The following is a 24,665-nucleotide window of genomic DNA, read 5'->3' on the forward strand; positions in this document are numbered from 1 at the left end:
TCTTTAAAGCTTTGACTCAGTTCAAAACAGGGCCAAGATTATTTCCCAAAAACATCAATTTTTTAAAAAAAATCATATGACATAAGGTGGGGAATGTATTGTTTATTACCAGAGTAACGAACAATGGTAAAAAAGTTAAGCAAAAGTAGATAACTTCTCTACTTTTATAAGTTATGTAAACTTGTATCAAATCTTAGGCCACATTTAAGTATTGAGCACACTTCTGGCCATGTATATTATAAAAATGATATAGAAACACTGGTAAAAGGTACAAAATGATTTACTAGGATTATACCAGAACTATCATGAAAAGATGAATAGGCTGATCTCTTTTCTCTTGAAAAAGAGAAAGCCGAGGGGTGACTCAAAAGGGACGTTTAAAATTATGAAAGAATCCCACTCGAGGGGAAGATCGAAACTAGAGACCATCAATATAAGAAAGTCACCAAGAAAGTAAATAGGGATTTCAGAGAAAAAAATTCTTTCCCCAGAAAGTGGTGAAAATGCGGAACTCAATACCATGGGAGTTGATGTGAATAGACATTTAAAGAGACAGAGTTAGATAAGAAAGGATGGGAGGAGGCTCAAGTGCAGCGTAAACGTTGGAATGGATTGATTGCACCAAATGGCCCAGTTCTGTGCTGTACATTCCATGTGATTTTATGTAAAAAAAACATCAAAGAATAACTCCCGCACTCATTGAAAGCATTTGCATTCAACAACCTTATACAGATAATTGTCCAACCTGGAAATAACCTAGCCTTTCATGATCATCAGACGTCTCAAATTGCTTTACAGTTAATTAAGTACTTTGAAGTGCAGTCACTGTTGTAATGTAGGAAAGGCAGCAGGCAATGTGCACACAGCAAGCTCCCACAAACAGCAATGCAAAAAATGACTCGATACTCTCTTTTTGTGATTTTGATTGAGTGATAAATATAGGCCAGGACACTGGGGATAACTCCCCTGTTCTTCAAAATAGTGCAGGCAAGGCCTCAATTTAATGTCTCTTCCAAAAGACTGCACCTCTGATAGTGCAGCACTTCCTCAGTATGGCACAGGGGTGTCAGTTTTGATTTGTGTGCTCAGGTCCTGGGATGGGTCTTGCACCCAGAATGCTTTGACTCAGGGGTGAGCGCACTGCCAAATGAGCTGTAACTGAGACACAAGTGTTGCACAGGTTAGAATTAGAAAGCAATTGCATTTTTTCAGTCACATATGACCGTGCACTTCACTTCTGTGAACTATATAAAATAAACTGTTAGAATGTACAAGGTAGTTATCATCAACTGTTGTTTACTCAAAATGCCAGCAGCAATGTGTGTGCAGGTTGCTAGGATATACTGCTCTTCAAGAAATGCCTACCTCCTTGAAGAAGTTCTGTTCCTCTCTGCGACAAGATTTCCGGATTTCTCTGTTGCCTTGTTCACCTTCATTGCTTTCCATTTCTCTCCTAGTGTTTGACAAGGTGTTTACTAAAACCCGCTTTCACAGCCATATCTCCTTTCTCAGTGACTGTCTCCGTCTCCGACTTACCCCACATGGATTTCAACTGAAATTCCACCCCTCATGTTTCGAACCCACCCAGGATTACAGGTATCTCCGGGACATAAAACGTTTCTCGGACTGCTGTTCCCGTCACATTCTGAAATCCACTCTCAGTGCCATGCGCCGCCATATGAACACACTGGACCTCTCCCTCCAGCAGCACCGCCGTACCCTTTTTCAAAGCTGCGCGTGCCCCCAGTTTCATTTTATCCTTCGGCTCATCCGACGCCTCAACAAGAAACTTTTTCTCTTTCTCTCAAGTGCTAAGGAACGCAAGCTCCAACAACTCATCGACACCAACACCCATCTAGGACCCTCCACCCCTGCCTGTCCCTCCGTCCCCACCCCATCTTCCAATCCCAACCCCAGCCGTGTATTCACTATACCCCCTGACCTTCCCCTCTCCGATGCTGAACGTTCAGTGCTCAGCAAAGGACTTAGTTTCATACCCTTACGCCCTCACCTCAATGAATTTCGGGCTCGGCATGATACTGAACTCTTCTTCCGCCGTCTTCGTCTCCGGGCTCACTTCTTTGGGCAGGAGTCCTCTCCCAGTTCAACGGATCCTTTTACCCATCTTCAATATTCTCCCTCCACCTGGACCCCTCCCTCTGGATTCTTACCTTCTCTCGATCTTTTCATTGAGAACTGTCGGCGCGACATTAGTCGTCTCAATTTCTCTGCTCCTCTCACCCATTCTAACCTGTCTCTCTCTGAACTTACTGCACTCCATTCTCTCAGGTCCAACCCTGACATTGTCATCAAACCCGCTGACAAGGGTGGTGCTGTTGTTGTCTGGCGCACTGACCTCTACCACGCGGAGGCTGAGCGTCAACTCGCAGACACTTCCTCCTACCTCTCCCTGGACCATGACCCCACCACTGAACATCAAGCCATTGTTTCCAGGACTGTCACTGACCTCATCTCCTCTGGGGATCTCCCTCCCACAGCTTCCAACCTGATAGTTGCCCAACCTCGGACGGCCCGCTTCTATCTCCTACCCAAAATCCACAAACAGAACTGCCCCGGTAGACCGATCGTCTCAGCTTGCTCCTGCCCCACAGAACTCATTTCTCGTTATCTTGACTCCCTTCTCTCTCCCCTTGTCCAGTCCCTTCCCACCTACATCCGTGATTCCTCTGACACCTTACGTCACATCAACAATTTCCAGTTCCCTGGCCCCTACCGCTTCCTCTTCACCATGGACGTCCAATCCCTCTACACCTCCATCCCCCACCAGGATGGTCTGAGGGCCCTTAGCTTCTTCCTCGAACAGAGGCCCGAACAATCCCCATCCACCACTACTCTCCTCCGTCTGGCTGAACTTGTTCTCACGCTGAACAATTTCTCCTTCAACTCCTCTCACTTCCTCCAAATAAAAGGTGTGGCTATGGGTACCCGCATGGGCCCCAGCTATGCCTGTCTCTTTATGGGGTATGTGGAACATTCCTTGTTGCAGTCCTACTCCGGCCCCCTTCCACAACTCTTTCTCCGGTACATCGATGATTATTTCGGTGCTGCTTCATGCTCTCGTCAGGACTTGGAAAAATTTATTAATTTTGCTTCCAATCTCCACCCCTCCATCATTTTCACGTGGTCCATCTCTGACACTTCCCTTCCCTTCCTTGACCTCTCTGTCTCAATCTCTGGTGATAGACTGTCCACCAATATCCATTACAAACCCACCGACACCCACAGCTATCTCGACTACAGCTCCTCACACCCCACTTCCTGTAAGGACTCCATCCCATTCTCTCAGTTCCTTCGCCTCCGTCGCATCTGTTCCGATGATGCTACATTCAAAAACAGTTCCTCTGACATGTCCTCCTTCTTCCTTAACCGAGGTTTTCCACCCACGGTCGTTGACAGGGCCCTCAACCGTGTCCGGCCCATCTCCCGCGCATCCGCCCTCACTCCTTCTCCTCCCTCCCAGAAACATGATAGGGTCCCCCTTGTCCTCACTTATCACCCCACCAGCCTCCGCATTCAAAGGATCATCCTCCGCCATTTCCGCCAACTCCAGCATGATGCCACTACCAAACACATCTTCCCTTCACCCCCCTTATCGGCATTCCGTAGGGATCGCTCCCTCCGGGACACCCTGGTCCACTCCTCCATCACCCCCTACTCCTCAACCCCCTCCTATGGCACAACCCCTTGCCCACGCAAAAGATGCAACACCTGCCCCTTCACTTCCTCTCTCCTCACCGTCCAAGGACCCAAACACTCCTTTCAAGTGAAGCAGCATTTCACTTGCATTTCCCCCAACTTAGTCTACTGCATTCGTTGCTCCCAATGTGGTCTCCTCTACATTGGAGAGACCAAACGTAAACTGGGCGACCGCTTTGCAGAACACCTGCGGTCTGTCCGCAAGAATGACCCAAACCTCCCTGTCGCTTGCCATTTTAACACTCCACCCTGCTCTCTTGCCCACATGTCTGTCCTTGGCTTGCTGCATTGTTCCAGTGAAGCCCAACGCAAACTGGAGGAACAACACCTCATCTTCCGACTAGGGACTTTACAGCCTTCCGGACTGAATATTGAATTCAACAACTTTAGGTCGTGAGTCCCCTCCCCCATCCCCACCCCCTTTCTGTTTCCCCCTTCTCTTTTTTTTTCCCAATAAATTATAAAGATTTTCCTTTTCCCACCTATTTCCATTATATAAAATAAAAAAAAAAAAAAAAACCCACTAGAGTTATACCTTGAGTGCCCTACCATCCATTCTTAATTAGCACATTCGTTTAGATAATATCACCAACTTTATCTTTAACACCTATGTGTTCTATTGTACTATTGTTGTTGACATCTTTTGATATTCTGCTTCTATCACTGCTTGTTTGTCGCTACAACCACACCAACCCCCTCCACCTCTCTGTCTCTCTATCTCTCCGCCCCCCACACACACACCTTAAACCAGCTTATATTTCAGCTCTTTCCTGGACTCGAACTCAAGTTCTGTCGAAGGGTCATGAGGACTCGAAACGTCAACTCTTTTCTTCTCCGCCGATGCTGCTAGACCTGCTGAGTTTTTCCAGGTAATTCTGTTTTTGTTTAGGATATCACCTAGGTTTGATTCCATTTTATCTAGGTGGGGTTTACAGGCATTTGGACTTTATTTTGTCATGCAGTTTTTCTTTGGTTATAAGCTTTACTGCTACAGAATACAAGGTACAGTACACACAACATGATTATCCAAGAAACTGATTCTGGGGAACATGGTGGCATTAGAGTACAGTGAAGCACTTGTAAGCCAACTCCATGAGTTGTGAGCTTTGGCTGTACCTCTGCAGCTTCAAGAGTAAATACTTTCGGGAATTTGTTTTATCCATTGGAGTACATCACTGAGATGGGACATCCCAGCCAAAACAGATTGGGACAATGTAGAAAATCATTGAGGGAGAAGATCAGCCATGATTTGGTTGAATGACCTACTCCTGCTCCTATTTCCTATAATCCTGTGTTCCAAGAAAATTGGGCTCGAACCAAATTTTCCAAAATTTGCTGGCCGGTCATGAAAAATGTGCCTGACACACCAGCAACATGTGTCGCAAAACTTCAAAATCAGGGTCCACTTGCCAACCAAACAGCACTCTCTTCACAAAGAGAATAAATTGTTGTTTTCCCCTTATATTGGTATTCTTGCAAAGTGTCCTGATGAGTGCAAGACAAAAAGTGTTGACACATCTCTTCTTTCGGCAATACTCAAGTTCTGTACTACCAAACAACTATAACTAAAATGTAATGCAGAAGGGAGGCAACTCACCTACCCCAAACAGAGTATAGGCTTTTTTATTTTGTGGCAGTAGCTGTTGAAAGAGAGAGAGAGAGAGACCATGCAACGTAAGAAGAGAATTAGCAAGAGTGAAATAAAAATTATAATACACCTCACCACATCTTTGCACGTAGAATGAATTACTTCCGAAATGCAGTGACTGATGTCATGAAGGTAAATGGGAGGCAATTGCTTGGCTGGAACTTGTAGGTATTGAGTGCAGGTGACATGGCTACAACCTCTTAGTTTATTTTGCTCTGTTCAGTGGTTTAAAAGTCAAACTATTCTGTCGCATAGGAGACCTTTTGTTGTTTGCCACACATTTTGTTCATACTAAGTACACCCTTCATGGGCACTTCGACCAGCTAAGTTATTTCAACCACAAAATGTTAACCAAAGGAAGGCAGGAAACTTGCAGTTTTGATGTGTTCCGTTTCACTGGATAGCTATTTATTTAGTTTTATTACATTTAAATTCAATAGTCACCTTCATGTGTCTGCTCGCATATTAAGGAGGGACACCAGTTCTACCTAACCAAATCAAGCCCAGTGAGGTGCCCAATCAAGACATCACATTTCAAACTGCAAATCCACCTAGGCATTCCTGTAGAGCAGATATACCTAGGAAATGGTGCACATCCAAATGTTTCACAATTCACGTATGTCAGCAGAATACCGATCAGCATTCACGTCAAAACCATTTTTTTAAAAAAAAGAGTGGCATTTTCTTCCTGCACTGAGTTAAAAAAAAAATTCACAAATCCCTGTCTGTTCCTCATAGGGAGAACCACGTAGGCCGATACCCCACCACAATTCTAGCAGATGTTGTCAACCACTTACACAGCAGGCCTCTCAGACACAATGACTAATATGCATGATAAGCAAAATAGCCATATGGAACACAAACAACATGCAACCTTTCCCTCCATCTCCTACCAAAATATACTCTAGTTTGCAGGCTACTTAAAGTTCAGTACTTGAAAGCCTTATCCAAATTCATCTGGTTTGTGATCAGAAAGGTTTTTTTTTTCAGAAAACAGTTTAAAAATAGTTCATTTTGTAAGGCAAGTCATCAACTGCAGCCTCCAAGGGCAATTCAATATTCATTGTTTTCAGAGATTCTATCACCAAGATTGCTTGGCCATTAGAACTGAAAGTCCGGGTACCCTGGCAACAGTTCAAACTAAGGAAAATCTCTATTTAAAGAAAAATAGAAACACAGAGTCAACCATGTCAGATTTATTAAGATTTATCTGTGTACTCAGAAGATTTGCAACAAAGGAACAGAGGTAGCTATTATGACACACAGGTCAGTTAATTGGAAAGTAATTCACACTGGAGTTAACCCGCTTTTTATTAAATTGGCAAGGGATATTCATATGCTTCTACAATTTATTTGGATGTATAAGTATGTCTGGTGCTTCCTCTAAGCAGAAGGCAGCCTCAGTTTCTAACAGTATCTTTGATCACCAATAGATTTTTCAGAAGCACAGGATTAGAAGTGTTTGAAATGCTGCATGCAGTTGTGATGACATTTTTTAATTCGTTCATGGGATGTGAGCATCCCTGGCTAGGTCAGCATATATTGAACATCCCTAATTGCCCTTGAGAAAGAGGTGGTGAGCTGCCTTCTTGAACCACAGTAGTCCTTGGGGTGTAAGTGCACTCAAAGTGCTGTAAGGGAACGAGTTCCAGGATTTTGAACCAGTGACAGTGAAGGAACGGCAAGATATTTCCAAATCAGGATGATGGGTGACTTGGAAGGGAACCTCCAGGTGGTGTTCCCATGTGCCTGCTGCCCTCATCCTTCTAAATGGTAGTGGTCATGGATTTGGAGGGTGCTGTCGAAGGATGCTTGGTGAGTTCCTGCAGTGCATCTTGTATCAGTGCATCAGTACATACTGCTGCCACTGTGCGTTGGTGGTGGAGGGAGTGAATGTTTGTGGATGGGGTGCCAATCAGGCGGGCTGCTTTGTCCTGGATGGTGTCAAGCTTCTCAAGTGTTATTGCAGCTGCACCCATCCAGGCAAGTGGAGAGTATTCCATCACACTCCTGACTTGTGCCTTTGTAGATGGTGGTCTTGCTTTTGGGAATCAGGAGATGAGTACTCACCACAGGATTCTTAGCCTCTGACCTGCCCTTGTAGCCACAGTATATGGTTAGTCCAGTCCTGGTCAATGGTAACCCCCAGGATGTTTATAGTGGGGGATTCAGCAATGGTAATGCCATTGAATGTCAAGGGTCTTTGGTTAGATTCTATCTTGTTGGAGATGGTCATTGCCTGACACTTATGTGGCGTGAATGTTACTTGCCACTTATCAGCCCAAACCTGGATATTGTCCAGGTCTTGCTACATTTGGACATGGACAACTTCAGTATCTGAGTCATCGCAAAGGGTGCTGAACATTGTGCAATCATCAGTGAACATCCCCACTTCTGACCTGATGATAAAAGGAAGGTCATTGATGAAGTAGCTGAAGATGGTTGGGCCTAGGACACTATTCTGAGGAACCTGATGTCCTGGAAATGAGATGATTGACCTCCAACAACCACAACCATTTTCCTTTGTGCTAGGTATGACTCCAACCGGTGGAGAGTTTTCCCCGATTCCCATCGACTCCAGTTTTGCTAGGGCTCCTTGATGCCACACTTGATCAAATGCTGCCTTGACGTCAAGGGCAATCACTCTCACCTCATCTCTGGAGTTCAGCTCTTTTGTCCATGTTTGAACCAAGACTATAATGAGGGCAGGAGCTGGGTGACCCTGGCAGAACCCAACTGAGCGTCAGTGAGCAGGTTATTGCTAAGCAAGTGCTGCTTGATAGCACTGTTGGTGACTCCTTCCATCACTTTTCACTGATGGGGCAGTAATTGGCTGGGTTGGATTTGCTCTGCTTTTTGCGTACAGGACATACATGGACAATTTTCCACATTGCCTGGTAGATGCCAGTGTTGTAGTTGAAGTGACATTTTTACACCACAAAAAGTGCACCTACAAGCAGTTAGTTACTTAGCTCACTTAGAATGTAAGGATCTGCGCAAATGATTTATAAAATCCTCAGTATGATTACAAATATTTCTGATGTTTTCACCTCAAGATTCGTGTCCAGCGTGCTTTTTATACAGCATAATTTACAGAGGAAAGTGGCATGGTCTAAGACAAGTTACTGCAACATATAGCAAGATCTGCACATGTATCAGGTACAACTCAAAAGAATTTGCCCAAAAAGAAAATATGCACCCATTACCAACACATATTAAACTAAGAACTGATGAAATTCATCCTTTTTTTATTCATTTATGAAATGTCATTAGTAAGGTCAGCATTTATTGAATGCCATCATCCTTGAGAAGGATGTGGTGAATTGCCATCTTGAACTGCTGCAGTTCATGTGGTGAAGGCACTTCCACAGTGCTATTAAGTAGGAAGTTCCAGGACTTTGACCCAGCAAAGATGAAGGGATTGCAACATAATTCCAGATCCAGATGGTATGTGACTCAAAGGGGAACGTGTAGGTGATCTTCCCATGCACCTGCTGCTCTTGTCCTTCTAGGTGGTCGAGGTCAAGGGTTTGGAAGGTGATGCTGAAGAAAACTTGGCAAGGAGCTGCAGTACATCTTGCAGACGGTACATGCTGCAGACACAATGCGTTAGCGGCAGAGGGAGTGAACGTTTAAGGTGGTGGTGGTGGTTAGGATCCCAATCAATTTGTCCTGGATGGTGTCAAGCTTCTTGAGTGTTGTTGGGTCTTCACTCATCTATGCAAGTGGAGAGTACGCCAACACATTCTCAACTTGTGCCTTATAGATGGTGAAAAGACTCTGCTGGGTGAGTCAGCTAATTCTGGAGGCAGAGCATTTAACCTTCTAGTAATGATAGTAATGATGCAGCTTTATTCCATTAAATACAATTCTATTATATTCCACATATTGGTCCATGTTTGCATGCAACAGCCAAATCAGGAACTAAAGAAGCAAAATTCCGTGGTAGTGTATGCATGAACGCTGTGCAGTAAACCACACGGAACATCATGCGAAAATTTTTGTCAAGTGAATAGCACCCAAATCTCCGTCAGGCTTGAAGCTCCTTCCAAGAGGTCTGTCTCCATCATCAACCAAAGTCCCAAAGTACTGGAACCACCCTGCTTCAAGTCAGGAAAAATGTCAAAACAATTCCATACATCCATTCGTTCACTGGCTATGAATGTAAAACTTGACTGACTCCGAAGTATATTAACCACCTGGTATGATGTATAAAGAATGACTGTCAAGAAAGGTATCAGAGGGCAACATGCACCATATCCCTGCATGGGTCAATGTTTTCACAAGAGAAAAGAAGAAATGGATATGGTGTGGTGCAGTGGAGGGGTGTGTGTGTGTGTGTGTGTGTGTGTGTGTGTGTGTGTGTGTGTGTGTGTGTGTGTGTGTGTGGGGGGGGGGGGGGCGTGTGGTGCGGGGAGGGTTAGTGGGATAAAGGATGTAGGAAAAATAAACAATGCATTCTCTAATTAAAAGTTGTAAAGACAAAGTTATTTGCAAATTTTGTCACATTTTTCACGAAAGGATTGAGTATATTAATTCTGATAATGCTATCAAAATCTTAAACCAGTTCAGAGGAATGTCAACTCAAAGTTTCAGAAGTTCAAGTCCATTATTGGTGTAGCATATTTTGTTTAGAGACAAGTGAATGAAAATTATGTGCAGGAATTTCACTGAAATGCTTTGGAAGAAAGACAGGACAGCATTTTTAATACAATAATCTCTATGCAAATTTAATTCTACTCACATGCAAGTGTCATAAACCTCAATGAATCAAAACTGTACCAAAAATGTGGAGTGCTAAGGTCAACATGCAATGAAAAGGGACTGCCAAACCTCTGGCAAAAGTACCTTCTTTAATCTAAATATATGGTTAGTGTGATTACATTTCCAATCATCGGTATTATCGGGATTAAGTAGCATTTTAGCACTAGAAAAATCAGATGGGCAAAGGTAGCATAGATGAGGAGCTCATAGAACTCATGGAATGACACATTCTGGAGCCAACTATAGAGCAGGTTATACTAGACATGGGATTGTGCAATAAGGTAGGATTAATTGGTGACATCCCTAGTGAAGGCACCCCTAGGTAGCAGCGATCATATGATTGAATTTTACATTCATAATAAGGGAGAAACGAGTGCATCCAAGACTCATATTTTAAACTTAATTAAGGGCAATTCTGAGGTCATGAAAGCAGAGTTAGCTAAAGTGAACTGGCAAATGAGGTTAAAGAATACATCAATAGAGATTCAACGGCAGACATTTAAAGGGATATTTCAGAATACACACCATAGATACATTCTAATGAGATAGAAAAATTCCAAGGGGAGGGCCCACCATCTGTGGTAACTAAAAAAGTTAAAGATAGTATCAAACTTAAAGAAAAAGCATATTATTAAGCAAAGACTGGCGGCAGATCAGAAGATTGGAAGGAATATAAAGAACAGCAAAGAATGACAAAAAGATTAATAAGGAGGGAAAAATTAGAGCATGAGAGAAAGCTAGCTAGTAACATGAAGAACTGATACTCAGAGTTTCTACAGATATTTAAGTAAAAGAGTTAACAAAGTGAGCATTGGTCCATAGAGAGTGCGTCTAATGGAAATGGAAAGTAGGGAGATGGCAGATGAATTAAACAGGTAGTTTGCTTCGGTCTTCACTATACAGGACACAAATAACATCCCAGAAATAGTTGTAAATCAGGAAATGGAAGGGAGGGAGGAACTCGAGAAAACTACAAATACCTGGGAAGTAGTATTGAGAAAATTGTTGAGGCTGGCAAATCTCTAGGTCGGGGTGGACTTCACACTAAGGCCTTGAAAGAAGTGGCTAGTGAGAAAGTTGATGCACTGGTTTTAATTTTCCAAAGTTCTCTAGATTTGGGGAAGGTTCCATTAGATTGAAAAATAACAAATATAATTCCTTTGTTCAAAGGGAGGGAGACAGAAAGCTGGAAACCATAAGCCAGTTAGGGAAAACGTTAGAAGCTATTATTAAAGATGTTATAGCAGGGCACATAGAAAAATTCAAGGCAATCAGGCAGAGTCAACATGGTTTTGTAAAAGGGAAATCATGTTTAACCAACTTATTGGAGTTCCTTGAAGGAGTCACATGTGCTGTGGATAAAGGGGAACTGGTGGATGTACTGTACTAAGATTTCCAGAAGGCATTTGATAAAGTGCCACATCAAAGGTTATTGCAGAAAATAGCTCATGGTGTAGGAGGTAACATGGATAGAAGATTGGCTAGCTAACAGAAAGCAGAGTTGACATAAATGTGTATTTTCCTGGATGGCAGGATGTGACAAAAAATGTATCACAGGGATCAGTGCTCAACTTTTTCAACAGGTCTCAACGTTTTATAATTATAATTTATAAAGCTGGGTAACAAAGTAAATTGTGAAGAGGACGTAAGGAGGCTACAAAGTGACATAGATAGGTTAAATGAGTGGACAAAGATCTGCAAATGGAGTATAATGTGGGTAAATGTGAAATAGTTCATTTGGCAGGAAGGATAAAAAAAAAGCATATTATCTAAATGATGAGAGATTGCAGAGCTCAGAGAGTCAGAGGAAGCTAGGTGTCCTAGTGCATGAATCACAAAAGATTAGTATGCAGGTCAGCAGGCAGTTAGGAAAGCTAATAGAATGTTATCATTTATTGAGAGAGGAATTGATTACAAAAGTAGGGAGATTATGCTTCAGTTGTACAGGGCATAGGTGAGGCTACATCTGGAGTACTGTGTACAATACTGGTCTCCTTACTTAAAGAAAGTTGTAAATGCATTTCAGAAGGCCAGTTCAGAAAAGGTTCACTAGACCAATAACAGGAACGGGTGGGTTGTCCTATGAGGAAAGGCTGGACAGGTTAGGCTTGTAGCCACCAAAATTTAGAAGATCAAGAGGCAACTTCATTGAAACATATAAGATTGAGGGGTCTTGACAGGGCAGATGTGGAGAAGATGTTTCCTCTTGTGGGAGAATCTAAAACTAGGGATAACTGTTTAAAAATATGCGGTTGCTCATTTAAGACAGAAACTAGGAGAATTTTTTTTCTCAGAGGCTCGTGAGTCTTTAGAACTCTCTTCCTGAAAAGGTGATGGAAACAGAGTCTTTGAATATTTTTAAGACAGTGGTAGATAGATTCTTGATTACAAGGGGGGTGAAAGGTCATCGGGGGTAGGCAGGAATGTGGGGTTGAGGTTACAGTCAGCTCAGCCATGATCTTATTGAATGAGGGGCCAAGTGGCCTGCTCCTAGTTCACTTGTGCTACCACCTAAGAATATGACTTTCTGCCCACTTCCAGTAGGCCTGGAAGAAATCTAAATCCTACCAAAACATATAGATTATGCAAATATAAGTAAAAAATTAATCTCCAAAACTTCTTTTATATTGGAGGACACAGGATTGTAAACTGTTTGGCAATAGAATGTTTTCTTTGCCATATTTTTATATTTTTAAAAGCAACTGAAATGGGTGCTTATTTCTCATTCAATCTGCTCCACACCTACTCAAAAATATTTAAATCGTAGACAATACATAAAATCTTTAAAATAAAAGCTTGCAAATAACACAAACAGAAACTGTTGGAAACATGCAGGCTGGTCAACATCAACATCTCCAAAAAGGACAGGCAAATTGGCGTTTCAGATCAAGACCCTCCTGCTGAATTTTACTGGCAACATTTAGTTCTAATGAAATGATCGGTCCATGATTCAACTTTATCTAAACACCTCAACAATGCAAATTCAGGGTCAACAACTATAATAATACCCACAGCTTGTCAAGCATAAGGAAATCAACCAAGGAGGCCACATTTGATGCCAATAGGACTGGTCAGGGTGCAGGCTGGTGAGAACATCAACAAATATGTGAAACACTTCTTTTATCCTTCAATCAACTCCTATTCACTCTCTTTTCCATATGAACACATGAATTAGGAGCAAGAGTAGGCCACTTGGCCCCTCGAGCCTGCTCCACCATTCAATAAGATCATGGCTGATCTGAGTTTAATCTCAACCCCACATTCCAGCCTACCCCCGATAACCTTTGACCTCCCCCTTTGCTTATCAAGAATCTATCTACCACTGTCTTAACGATATTCAAGGACACTGCCTCAACCACCTTCTAAGGAAGAGAATTCCAAAGTCTCACAACCCTCAGAAAAATGTTTTCCTAAATGGGCGACCCTTTATTTTGAAACAGTAATCCTGAGTTCTAATTTCTCCTACAAGAGGAAACATCCTTCCCACATCCACCCTGTCAAATCCCCTCGGAATCTTATATGTTTCAATCATGTCGTCCCTTACTCTTCTTAATTCCAATAGATACAAGCCTAGCCTATCCAGCCTTTCCTCATAAGACATACAGCCTGCCCATTCTAGGCATTAATCTTGTAAACCTTCTCTGAACTGCTTCCAGTGCATTTACATCTTTCCTTAAATAAGGAGACCGATATTGTACACAGTACTCCAGATGTGGTCTCACCAATGCCCTGTATAACTGAAGCATAAACTCCCTACTCTTGTATTTAATTCCGCTTGCAATAAATGACAACATTGTTAGTTTTGCTAATTACTTACTGCACCTGCACATTAACTTTTTGCAACTCATGCACTAGGATGACCCAGACCCCTCTGCAACTCAGAGCTCTGCAATCTCTCACTATTTAGATAATGTGCCTCTTTTTTTTTATTATTGTCCTGCCAAAATGGACAACCTCACATTTTCCTACATTATAGTCCATTTGCCAGATCATTGTCCACTTACCTAACCTAGTTATGTCCTTTTGTAGCCTCATAGTAGCAACTTGGACTTGGAAAAGTTCTAAAGTGCCAATTGTACTCTAGTGCCTCATCCCAAGTAGCCATTAATCACATGAACTAAAACAGTGAGTGCTGGCAAACAGTTCACTTGCGCAGATAGCTCATCCTTAACTGCTCCCACCTAATATCCACCCATGTGAACTTTCCAGAAAGATGGTCACTAAATAACAAAAGTAACAACCTAGATATTATTTTTTCACCTGCCTACCCAGGGTACACTACAGCAATTTCACCACCTCAGTTGAGATTAATTCTAAGGCACTGCTGAAAAAGAAATAAAATTGGGGCTAAGTCTATACAACTCCATAGTACCACACCACATATTCATAACAACATAAGAAATAGGAACAGGAGTAGACCATTTGGCCCCTCAAGCCTGCTCCACCATTCAATAAGATCATGGTTGATCATCTTGTGTTTCGATTTCCACATTCCAATCTAACCCCGATAACCTTTGATTCTCTTGCCTAACAAGAATCTATCTACCTCTGTCTTAAAAATATTCAATGACCCCGCATCCACCACCTTCTGAGGCAGAGAATTCCAAAGTTGCACAACCCTCAGAAAAAATGTCTCCTCATCTCTGTCCTAAAAGGGCGATCCCTAATCTTATAACAGTGCCCCCTAGTTCTGGACTCACCCACAAGAGGAAACAACCTTTTGACATCCACCTTGTCAAGGCCATTCAGGATCTTGTATACTTCAATCAAATCACCCCTCACTGTTCTAAACTCCAAGACCAGTCTGTCCAACTTTCTTCATAAGACAACACACTCATTCCAGGTATCAATCCAGTAAAACTCCTTTGCATTTACATCCTTCATTCACTGAGTGAGCTGTTAAGAATTTTTAATATTACTTATAAAGCAAAAGTTTGAAAATTAAGTTAACTTGATCAATTTACATGGATCCAATATAAAATTCTAATGTTAACTTGCAGCACATGACATTATTTGCACAACTGTGTTTGCTTCTGATGTTTGGTGGAATTATTACACTGATGTACTAATGTGTAAAAGTCATATTTCCAATGCTGCCATTTTCTTCTTTGAACTAGGTTGTACAACAAGGTCAAAAGGAATTCCTCTTACAATGTTAAGCTGAGTGACCTGAAGTGCAAGTGTACACAATAAAATTCTAGAATCTTACTTAATTAAATTTAAATCCCTATCCAGACTTGAACTAATTTGCATCGATTGTCCTGTACTAATGAACTTTCAATTACAATTAGATCACTGTCAGAATGGCTGATTTGAATTGTTTCGAGAAGAACACTTCTTGTCTGAATTAATAGTTTTATTTCTTTTTAAAATCAATTTTAGATTAATTCCTTAAACCAGAAGTATTAGGTGGAACTCATGATGCATGGTCATAATTATCCAGCCAAAATTCAGTTATAAGAACATCAAAAAATGTATGAATCTTCATGAAGTGATGTAAATTAAAAACAAATCCATTCATGGATTCAATATTTTCAAAAAAAACATAATTTCCAATATATAAAAAACGGATGAGGCAGTGATTTTAGTCAAGGGTTTCCATGGCAAGGTTAATAAGCATTCCAACATGAAATCACTTTGAAAATTGCTCTCTTGAATAGATTTTGTTCATCAACATTCTTATTTCCTTTGCTGAAGGCTGTGGGAAATGCTGGCATATGATTCCATAACTCTTGTCAATAATCTGGCACCTTGCACAAATGGCTATTCTTCCATGAAACAGATTATTTGGCATTGTGAGCATCACAACAAAACCATGATTTCATTCAAAGTCAACAGACATGAACAATAACTTGAATTCATCTAGTAGTTTTAACACTGAAAAGTGTCACAAGATACATCACAGAAAGACAATCTGGCAAAAGTAATAAGGAGTCAACGGGGACAATTAAATAGATGGGTAAAGCTTAGTCAGGGGTAGAGATTCTTAAAAGAAGGATGGAGACAGTTGTAGCTAGACAGAGGTAGCATAGTAGAGATAGAAAGAAGAGAGTGAAAATAGTTCAAAAGAGACAACAAAGAGAAAGTGAGAGATCAGAGAAAAGAGAGAGAAAACAGAAGAGAGATAGAGGTGCTTACAGGAATAATGTGGAAATTAGTGGGTGTGTGTGTGTCAATGATCATTTGAACATTACGTACAATTGGGATAGTCCTTTCAGTTATTAGGTGAAGTAGCCCAAATTGAGGGATTAGTAACTCTAATGCAATCACTACAGTGGATTAAGTGATAATCAACAACTAATTACCAGAAAAATAACTATTTGTTACATAATGGAAAACACTTATGAATGCATTTAGACATGTCCAAAAAACGTGCAATTGTTTGCAGGAGTATATCAAAAACAAATTATCAAAACAAAACACCTAAAGATTGCTAGTGCTTTTGAATAAACTTGCACATGGGACAAAGCGACACATTGGCTACTGTGACCTCCTAAAAAGACAAGTGCAAGTAGATACATGTTTTCATATTCAATTGATAAGAGCGATTTTAAAAACATGTAAAATTGAAGAACTTCCCTAAATGGATGTTATGCTTCCTCCATTTCAAAGGCCCAAATATCTGATCAAAAAGGATCCAAATAATTGTTTTTTTTTAATTCACTGCTCATCCTATGCCATATATCTAAATGGTGTTTGGATTTATGCAAATGTTGCACAGCAGGTGGTGTCCATACTCCTCCTTGTTTCTAAAAACAGTGCTACTCAAAAAGTAGATGGTTTTTGGATTGTCAAATTGAAAAAACATACAATGGTGATTTTCTTTGCCCCCAGCACTGAAAATCAGCAAGTAGTGACTCAGTACCCAGCACTCTAGTCATCGCAGCTCATTTTCAAATCACCATGTTCTATGAAAATATGTGGGAAGACAAATAGGCAGGACAGCAACTGAATTAATACCAAACATTAAAAAAACACCATTATTCAGGTATGGTTTCCAAATAATTGATTTGTATAGACAATCACTCAACAATCCTTTTAAATGTTCATCTTTAAATCTATAGACTTGTTAACATTAGCATTTGAAAATTAAAAAATCAATAAGTTATTTTTACTTTACATTTTAATTTTTTTCCCAGACTCCCTCGATTAATTTGTCTTTTATTTAGTAGGAAATTATTTTGAGAGCTGAATTTTTCCATATTTAGTCAATAGTTTCTCAGGATGATATACAGTCTACCCCACAGGCACCAGATTGCCTGCTACTTAGACTGTTCTTTTATATTATGTACATTTTTCCAGTTCTAAATTACAGTATTGGTGATGGAAAAGAATAAATCTATAAGTAAAGGCAGTAGGTTAAAAAAAAGATTTTTTTTTAAAAAACTGGCATACCAGTTCCTGTATCAAGTTAGAACTGATAAGGTGACTCAGCGGCCCAGTCAGAAAGTTGGTGGGTTCAATCTCCACTCCAAAGACTGCAGCACATAATCCAAGCTGACACATCAGTGCAATAACTTAGGGAGTGTTGTACGGTTGGCGGAGCCAACTTTTGGAATGACACATTAAACTGAATCTTCAGCTGCCCTCCTAGGTGGACATAAATGATCCCACGAAATTTTTAGAAAAAGCAAGGGACATCTTTCCACTGCCCATGCCAACAACTTTCCTTCAACCAACATTGCTAAAATAGATTTATTTCATTACTGTTTGTGAAAATTTGCTCTGTGTAAATTGGCTGTCACATTTCCTACATTAAAACATGGGCCACACTTCGAAAAGCATTTTATTGGCTGTAAAATGCTTTGGGACACCCTGAGGTTGTGAAAGGCACTAAATTAGTGGAAGTTCTTTCTTTAATAAATGAGAAAAAGTAGAAAGTTTTTTTTAAACCAATGTATCCAATTACTACTTTTTTACTGAAAAGCTGTTCAGAATTCCACTTCAGTGAGCTTTGTAAACAATAGACTTGTTTGATTTATATTCATGTTTATATATTTCTATTTTACACTAATTGGCTGCTGAATTGAATTTACTGATAGACCTGTTGAATTGGTTGGTGTTTTAATTGGCCTAAATGAAAATATTCATGTAAATTAAACAATAGCTCCTTCTTAAAGTACAATTCAAAAATAAGCCATTGTTTTATGAAAAGCCCAGTCAGAAGAAAAGGGGAAGAAAAGCTTTCTGCTCTTTTCACTACACAGTTTCTGTGAATGGTCCGTACATTGTCCACGTTATCTGATCAACAAACATGAGAAATCAGCAAATCTGACACATTAAAATGACACTGCAAAAAGAACTGCAGAACAGGGACTCATCTCAGTGCAATTTCCTATGCTTTTCATTGAAGATTCACTGATGGAATATATTAAACATTTAACACAAGATGACAAGCAAGATGCTTTTGCTTCATAAAATCAAATCGGCCTTCAGCTGGTGAGAAGCAGTGTTGGCAAGTATTATATATAACTTAAGAAGAAAATATACTGCAAGGTAGGCAGTGCCCATTTAAATCATCTCCTTGGATTCCTCCCAAGTTTAAAAGTAGGTACTGTATGTTTATAACAGATCCCAGAAACAAAGTATGGTTTTCATTTGATATTATTACACTAAGACCTAATTATAGTGAAAATTTTATGTCAATCATTCTGCTGAGTTTCAGAAACATCACACCTGTTGATACTGTCAGTGCTCGTGAACCTGGGATCTATCCTTTTCTATACTAATTTGGGCATATCCTAGTCAAAATCCTAGACTGCCCTGCATAACAGCACCATGCACGTACCGACACCACATGGATTGCAGCGGTTCGAGAAGGCAGCTCACCAGCACCTTCTCAAGGGCAATTAGGGATGGGCAATAAATGCTGGTCTAGCCAGCCCATCCTGTGAATGAATTTTAAAATTCTAGCACTCTCCAATGATCACAAATCCATTGAATCCACTTAAACATGGCACTTTTGTGCTGAAACTCTTTTTACTCCATCTGTTTCTCACCAATCTGTACTGAATAGCCTCCCCTCCGCACCCCGCCCCCCCCCCCCCCCCCAATCCCCATCAAATCATGACTTCTGCTCTCGGGAGTCAAAAAAATGGGGTCCCAATATTGCTTGAGGCAGCTAGAGTACCATATATACAACACTAGTGCAACATTGTTAATGTAAACTTTCATGGCATTTTACTGGTTGCTTGGATGGAAATCCACTCTACTGCAAGTAACATGCACTATTGGTTTCCAAACATTATTTATTCAAATGTAGTTTATCTTTTCATGAAAACAACTTTCAGCCTTTGTGTGTCATGGTTTAGTGTGTTTATTCATCCTGATTGGAACTTTTGTGGAAGGGAGAGAACAAGACATGTGTTTGAATATGCCTGCTCAACCAAGACTGAAGCACACCAGTGGCAGTGAAATGTGGCATTTCACATCCAACGGTGTGAAACAGGGAGTTCAGGTCCCAGCCAGGTAGAACCTTGTCCGGGTTTTTTTTTAAAATTGTCCCGCTTGAGAGCTAACTCACTGCCTTGTCTGCACGCATGCATAGGCAGGAGTGTCTCCGCCCAAAAATCAGAACTTCATTTTAATGCAGGAGGAGAAATTAAAGGTTGGGTGGATTGCAAAATATCCACGGGGTCCATTGAGCATGTTACAAATGCTGGAAAAACTCAGCCGGTCTGGCGGCATCCGTGGCGGGAAGAATAGCCAAGTGGTTATGGTACTGGGTTTGTAACCCCAAGATCAAGAGTTCAAATCTCACAATGGCAAACTATGAAACAATGTAACTTCATCTGAAACAGATGGAAACGTGTTTGTACTCGAAAGAGTTACAATTGAATTGAACTGTAGAAAGAAGTTCAAGTCCAACATTACTCTTCTTCAGAGCTAAAGCTAAAAGCTCTGAAGTCATACTGACTCCAAACGTTAACTCTTTCTCTCTCTCTCTCCACAGATGGTGCCAGACTGGCTGAGTTTTCCCAGCATTTTCTGGTTTTCTTTCAGGTTTCCAGCATCCGCAGTATTTTGCTTTTATCTTAAGGTTGATATTTCACCGGGTTTACTCTTCGTCCAGTGTGAAACCAAAGCAAAGCAAAACTAGTCCTGCAAGGAAATGACTTTTCTCTTCACTCTGAAGTCAGGTGTGTTCCCGACTTGGGGAATCACCGTTGGTATGAACTCACCTGCGCAGTTACACTAAAACTGGCAGCGTCAATTCACCGCAGCGCATTCATTCCGATAATCTCTTCACTCTTTAATAAAGAATAAAGCAGCTCGGCTTGACCGCGATGCCTATTTTTATTTGCTGGTACACCTGCTTACCCAATCAACCTCTCATCGCCAGTTTCTTTATTACTCTTCTCATTGCAGCAAGTACACATGTGGCACAGCCACAACATTGGCACAAGTCGCCGTGCAGCATATTCTGGAGACGCGGTTTATGGCGGGATAATTCCCTTCCAATGGATATTTGCACGAAAACAACTTTGGTAAGCAAAATCAGGAAAAAAAAAAATCAAGGTTAATGTCCACTAGCTAGATTTTGCTGGGAAGTCGAGTGCTCAACCTCCTGTGCAGAATTGCCGTAGCAATTCTCAAGGCTACTATAAAATTCTAAATATGTTCAGGCAGTCGGGCGAAGGCGAAGTGTGGAGGTCACATATGGACAATTTCAAACTGTCAGCTAATCAGACTGCAGAATCAACGTCATTAATAACGGCTACATGTCATGCGTTTACAAAAAAATATACTGCTTTTGGTATTCCTTCACTTCCTACTTGCGCCCAGTCTAACCGTTAAGCATTTCAGTTGCAAGGGTTGGGACTAGTCCAACCAATACAATGTCAAAACTGCAGAGCCCATAAAAGGGTTGATACAAACTTACTGCTTTTCCAACACTAAAATTGTTGAAGTTTACCCAAAGTGACATGGCAAAAGCACACACACACGTTCAAACAAGAAATGCGTGCGAAAAGATTTGAAGGAGCGATTACAGTGTTACACCTTGATTTGAGCCGCACGTCCTTAAAAGTATCGGATTTCAACAAAAAAAACATCCGGAGCGTTTACAGTCCCCGCCAAAGTGTCAACAGCTTGGAATCTCATTTCTGGATCACAATCTCATTAACAAATCTATTTTTTTTTTAAAGTGAGCCATATCCAACAAATCATATTTTTGAAGCTAAAGCCGGTGAGATTCACTCAAAATGAGTGGGAATTAAAGGCGAGGGTTTCTAAAATTTGAATGTGTGGCCGTACCTAATGAACGACACACATCTGTATTCATGGAAAAGAACCGACCCCAAAAAAAAGGGTTAAATTGATCGGTGACTCCGCAGCTTGACCTTTTTAGGAACTGGTCAAAGCTCCTCTGCTGTCAAGCTGCTAGTTTCTATCAATTCCAGTTTTCGGACAACACATGAAACTATTAAGGGAGGGACATGGTGAATATCAGCCTCTTTCTAAAAGATGAATTGGCATCTAATGGATTAGATATCTGGATGCAAACACTTTCAAAGAGGGGGAAAATGTGGAGGGAGGGAGGGAGGGAGCGAGCGAGAGAGACAGCCAAAATCTACAAGTTTCACGCATTAATGAGCTCGACACTCCTACACCCGTCGAGATGAAAGAAGAGATGAAAATAATTTCGTTATGATTCAAAGACGGAGAAGCGGTTTTTTTTTTGTTCCAAACTACGGGATAACACAAGCCTCATGTTACGTATATCCCTAGCCAGGCATAAAGTATGAGCAGAAAAGCTGACTACAGAAGGTTGTTTTTGCCATCCGTGTTTTTGTTTGAAAATCTAAAACTTATTTGTTATTTCCAGCACACGTTGGATGTTACAAACTGGCAGTGCAAACGGCAGCATCAAATCAACGCCACATCGACCTTAAAGAACACAGTGACACTAATGAGTATCTCCCCACGTTTCAGCTCTTTCCGTCATGTCAAGATTAAGTACTAGAGTATGCCGTCTCCTGCCTTCACATTTAAATTATACCGTCTGCCATCAATACACTTCTGAGATCTATTCCTAAACCGAACATCTGTTTGTTATATATTACACAACATGTACACACACTTGATTAACACGCCTCTCCACTTTAATTTTTCTTTTTAATGCTGCAATTCAAGTTTGGCTTACACTGATGCTCCATCACTCGTTACAAATAATTCATACCAAGGGTAAAAGACTATGAATTAACGCCACGATTGCATATTCTTTTTTTTTAAAATGTCAACGCTGCCTTATCTTTTCCATTCCAAATCGGAAGGAGAATTTCTAATGAAATAATAGCTTCAACAACAACAAATCAAAGGAAAAGAAGCCTTGCTGTAGAACCGTTAACCGAGGAACAGAGCAAAGCCCAGCCCTAATATTATTTTTCCACCTCCTTCGGCTTCACCGTTAAATGGAGTGTCAGCTGAAAGGCAACACTGTATCATCAATAAATTGCAAAGCAAACAAATAACAGGGGGAAAAAAATCAAAGTGAAGGACTGGGCATTGACAAAAAAAGGTAAGAGGGAGAGAATTGGAGAGAAAGCACGGAAATAGAAAAGGAAAGAAACCCATGAAACGAAAGGAGGAGAGAAAGAGAAGGGGAAAGGAGAGAAAAAAAAATCCGCTTTTACCTTCGGATAATTCCAAATCCAGCTCGGCCAGCTTCGCCCTCACCTCGAGAGGAAGAGCCAGACTATCAATGCTGCGGTCCGCCATTCTCTCCCTCTTTGTGTCCGAGTGACGAGGCCGCACTTCAGCACTTGGCACAGGGGTAAAGGAGATGCATGGTATTATACAGGAGGGGGGGAATCTCCACCGCTTCACACCACCGCCATGTCTGCGTGTGCTCTATCTGTGTGTAGGAGAGAGAGAGAGAGGGAGGGAGAGGGAGGGAGGGAGGAAGAGGAGGGGGGCAGCGCGAGCACAGCACGGCGCGCGTGCTGGAGGAGGGGGTGGCGCGCTCGCAGGGAGCGAGCCCACCGGGACGGCCGCTAGAGGGAGCGAGCGAGCGAGTGAAAGGTGAGGAGGAGAAAGAGAGAAAAAAATAGTGTGAGGCATAAAGAAACAATATGTCCGAGAGAGAAAAAAAAAGATACTGTATCTGTGTCGGAGAATGTATCGGTCTGAGACAATGATACAATGTATCTGTGTGAGCGTGATACCATTTATCAGTCTGCGAGAATAATACAGTGCATCTGTGTGAGAGAATGAGACAATGTATCTGTAAGGGAAAGATATAATTTATCTGAAAAGGCAGAATGGATCTATGTGAGAGAACGGTATCCGGAAGGAAACCCTTTGTATCTGTGAGAGAGGGGCAAAATGAAGTAGCTGAGAAAGAAAGATTCATTGTGTGAAATAGATGGAAAATTATGAAGGAGAAATATGTCTAAGAGTAAAAAAAAATGTGACTATGAAAGAACAGATACTGCGTGTGCCGAGTGAGAAAGATACAATACACAATACACAGACAAAGAAAGGGTACAGTGGCTCTGAAATTACAAGCATACAAAAGCTTAATGCGTTTGCTCTATTATTTTAGCAAAGGTGTTAACCTATCATTTTAAATTAAATAAGCTTCCACGACTAGAGAGCGAACTTCAACCGAATGTGTTGTGTTCACGCATTAGTATCTCACATGTAATTTTATAACGAAATATACATGTGCAAGGAAAAGAATTGTAATACATTCTGAGGCAAAGACAAAGCAGAAAAAAACAATATTTCAGAGACAGAGAAAAATACAGCATGTTTCGGAGAAAGATACCATGGTTGTAATACAGAGACAAGGAGAGGGAGAGAACTATAATGCACCTGCAAGAAACAGAAAAACTATATCTGAAAAGAGACAAGTCTGAGAAACAGACATCATGATTTGAAGAAAGCAGAAAGGTACAACATCTATGTGGGAGAGAAACAATGCATCTTAGAAAAGGATGCAGTATTCTAGGAACAAAGGGAAAATAATGTCTGCAAGATGTACACAATGAGAGGTAGTGAAATGTGCAAGGTGTTTGTGTGACACAAAGGGAAACATTACATCTGAGAAAGAAAATTGAATTTGTGTGAGAGAGAAAGATGCAAATTGTCTATGCAAAACAAAACTAAGCAATATAGAGTGTAAAGGTACAGCAAGAAAAGACAATGTGAAAAAATTAAAATAGGACATGCATGAGAAGACAACGAAAAACAATCTGCCTCACAGAGATAGCCACAGGAGTAAGAATACTATATGGAAGGAAAATAATCAATATGACTGTGTGAAAGTTAGAGGGAAACAGCAGGGTAAAAAAAATGTTTTTGTCCAGTTTTTGGGTGCAAAATCAACATTTCACCTACCAATTTCACAGTGGGACATCCCATACCAGAAATGCACCCAAAATGTGGGTGTCATCACATTGACTAAGGTTAACATAAGAACATAAGAAATAGGAGCAGGAGAAGGCCATTCAGCCCCTCAAGCCTCCTCCGCCAGTCAGTAAGATCATGAATAATCTGATCTGGCCTTAACTCCACTCCCTTGCTTGTACCC

General features: G+C 41.0%; 1 protein-coding gene across 4 annotated transcripts in view; it reads right to left on the reverse strand.

Moving 5' to 3' along the window:
* Window positions 1–22,960, reverse strand: part of dip2ca (disco-interacting protein 2 homolog Ca) — a 594,426-nt gene extending 571,466 nt beyond the window's left edge. For all 4 annotated transcript variants that reach the window (XM_041184372.1, XM_041184370.1, XM_041184371.1 and 1 more), the window contains exon 1: window positions 22,765–22,960. In XM_041184372.1, the coding sequence (XP_041040306.1) occupies window positions 22,765–22,849 (85 nt within the window). In that variant the 5' untranslated portion in view covers window positions 22,850–22,960. The remainder of the gene's footprint in view (window positions 1–22,764) is intronic.
* Between the last annotated feature and the right edge of the window lie 1,705 nt (window positions 22,961–24,665).

The sequence above is a fragment of the Carcharodon carcharias genome, chromosome 3, assembly GCF_017639515.1.
Source record: "Carcharodon carcharias isolate sCarCar2 chromosome 3, sCarCar2.pri, whole genome shotgun sequence".
NCBI lineage: Eukaryota > Metazoa > Chordata > Chondrichthyes > Lamniformes > Lamnidae > Carcharodon > Carcharodon carcharias.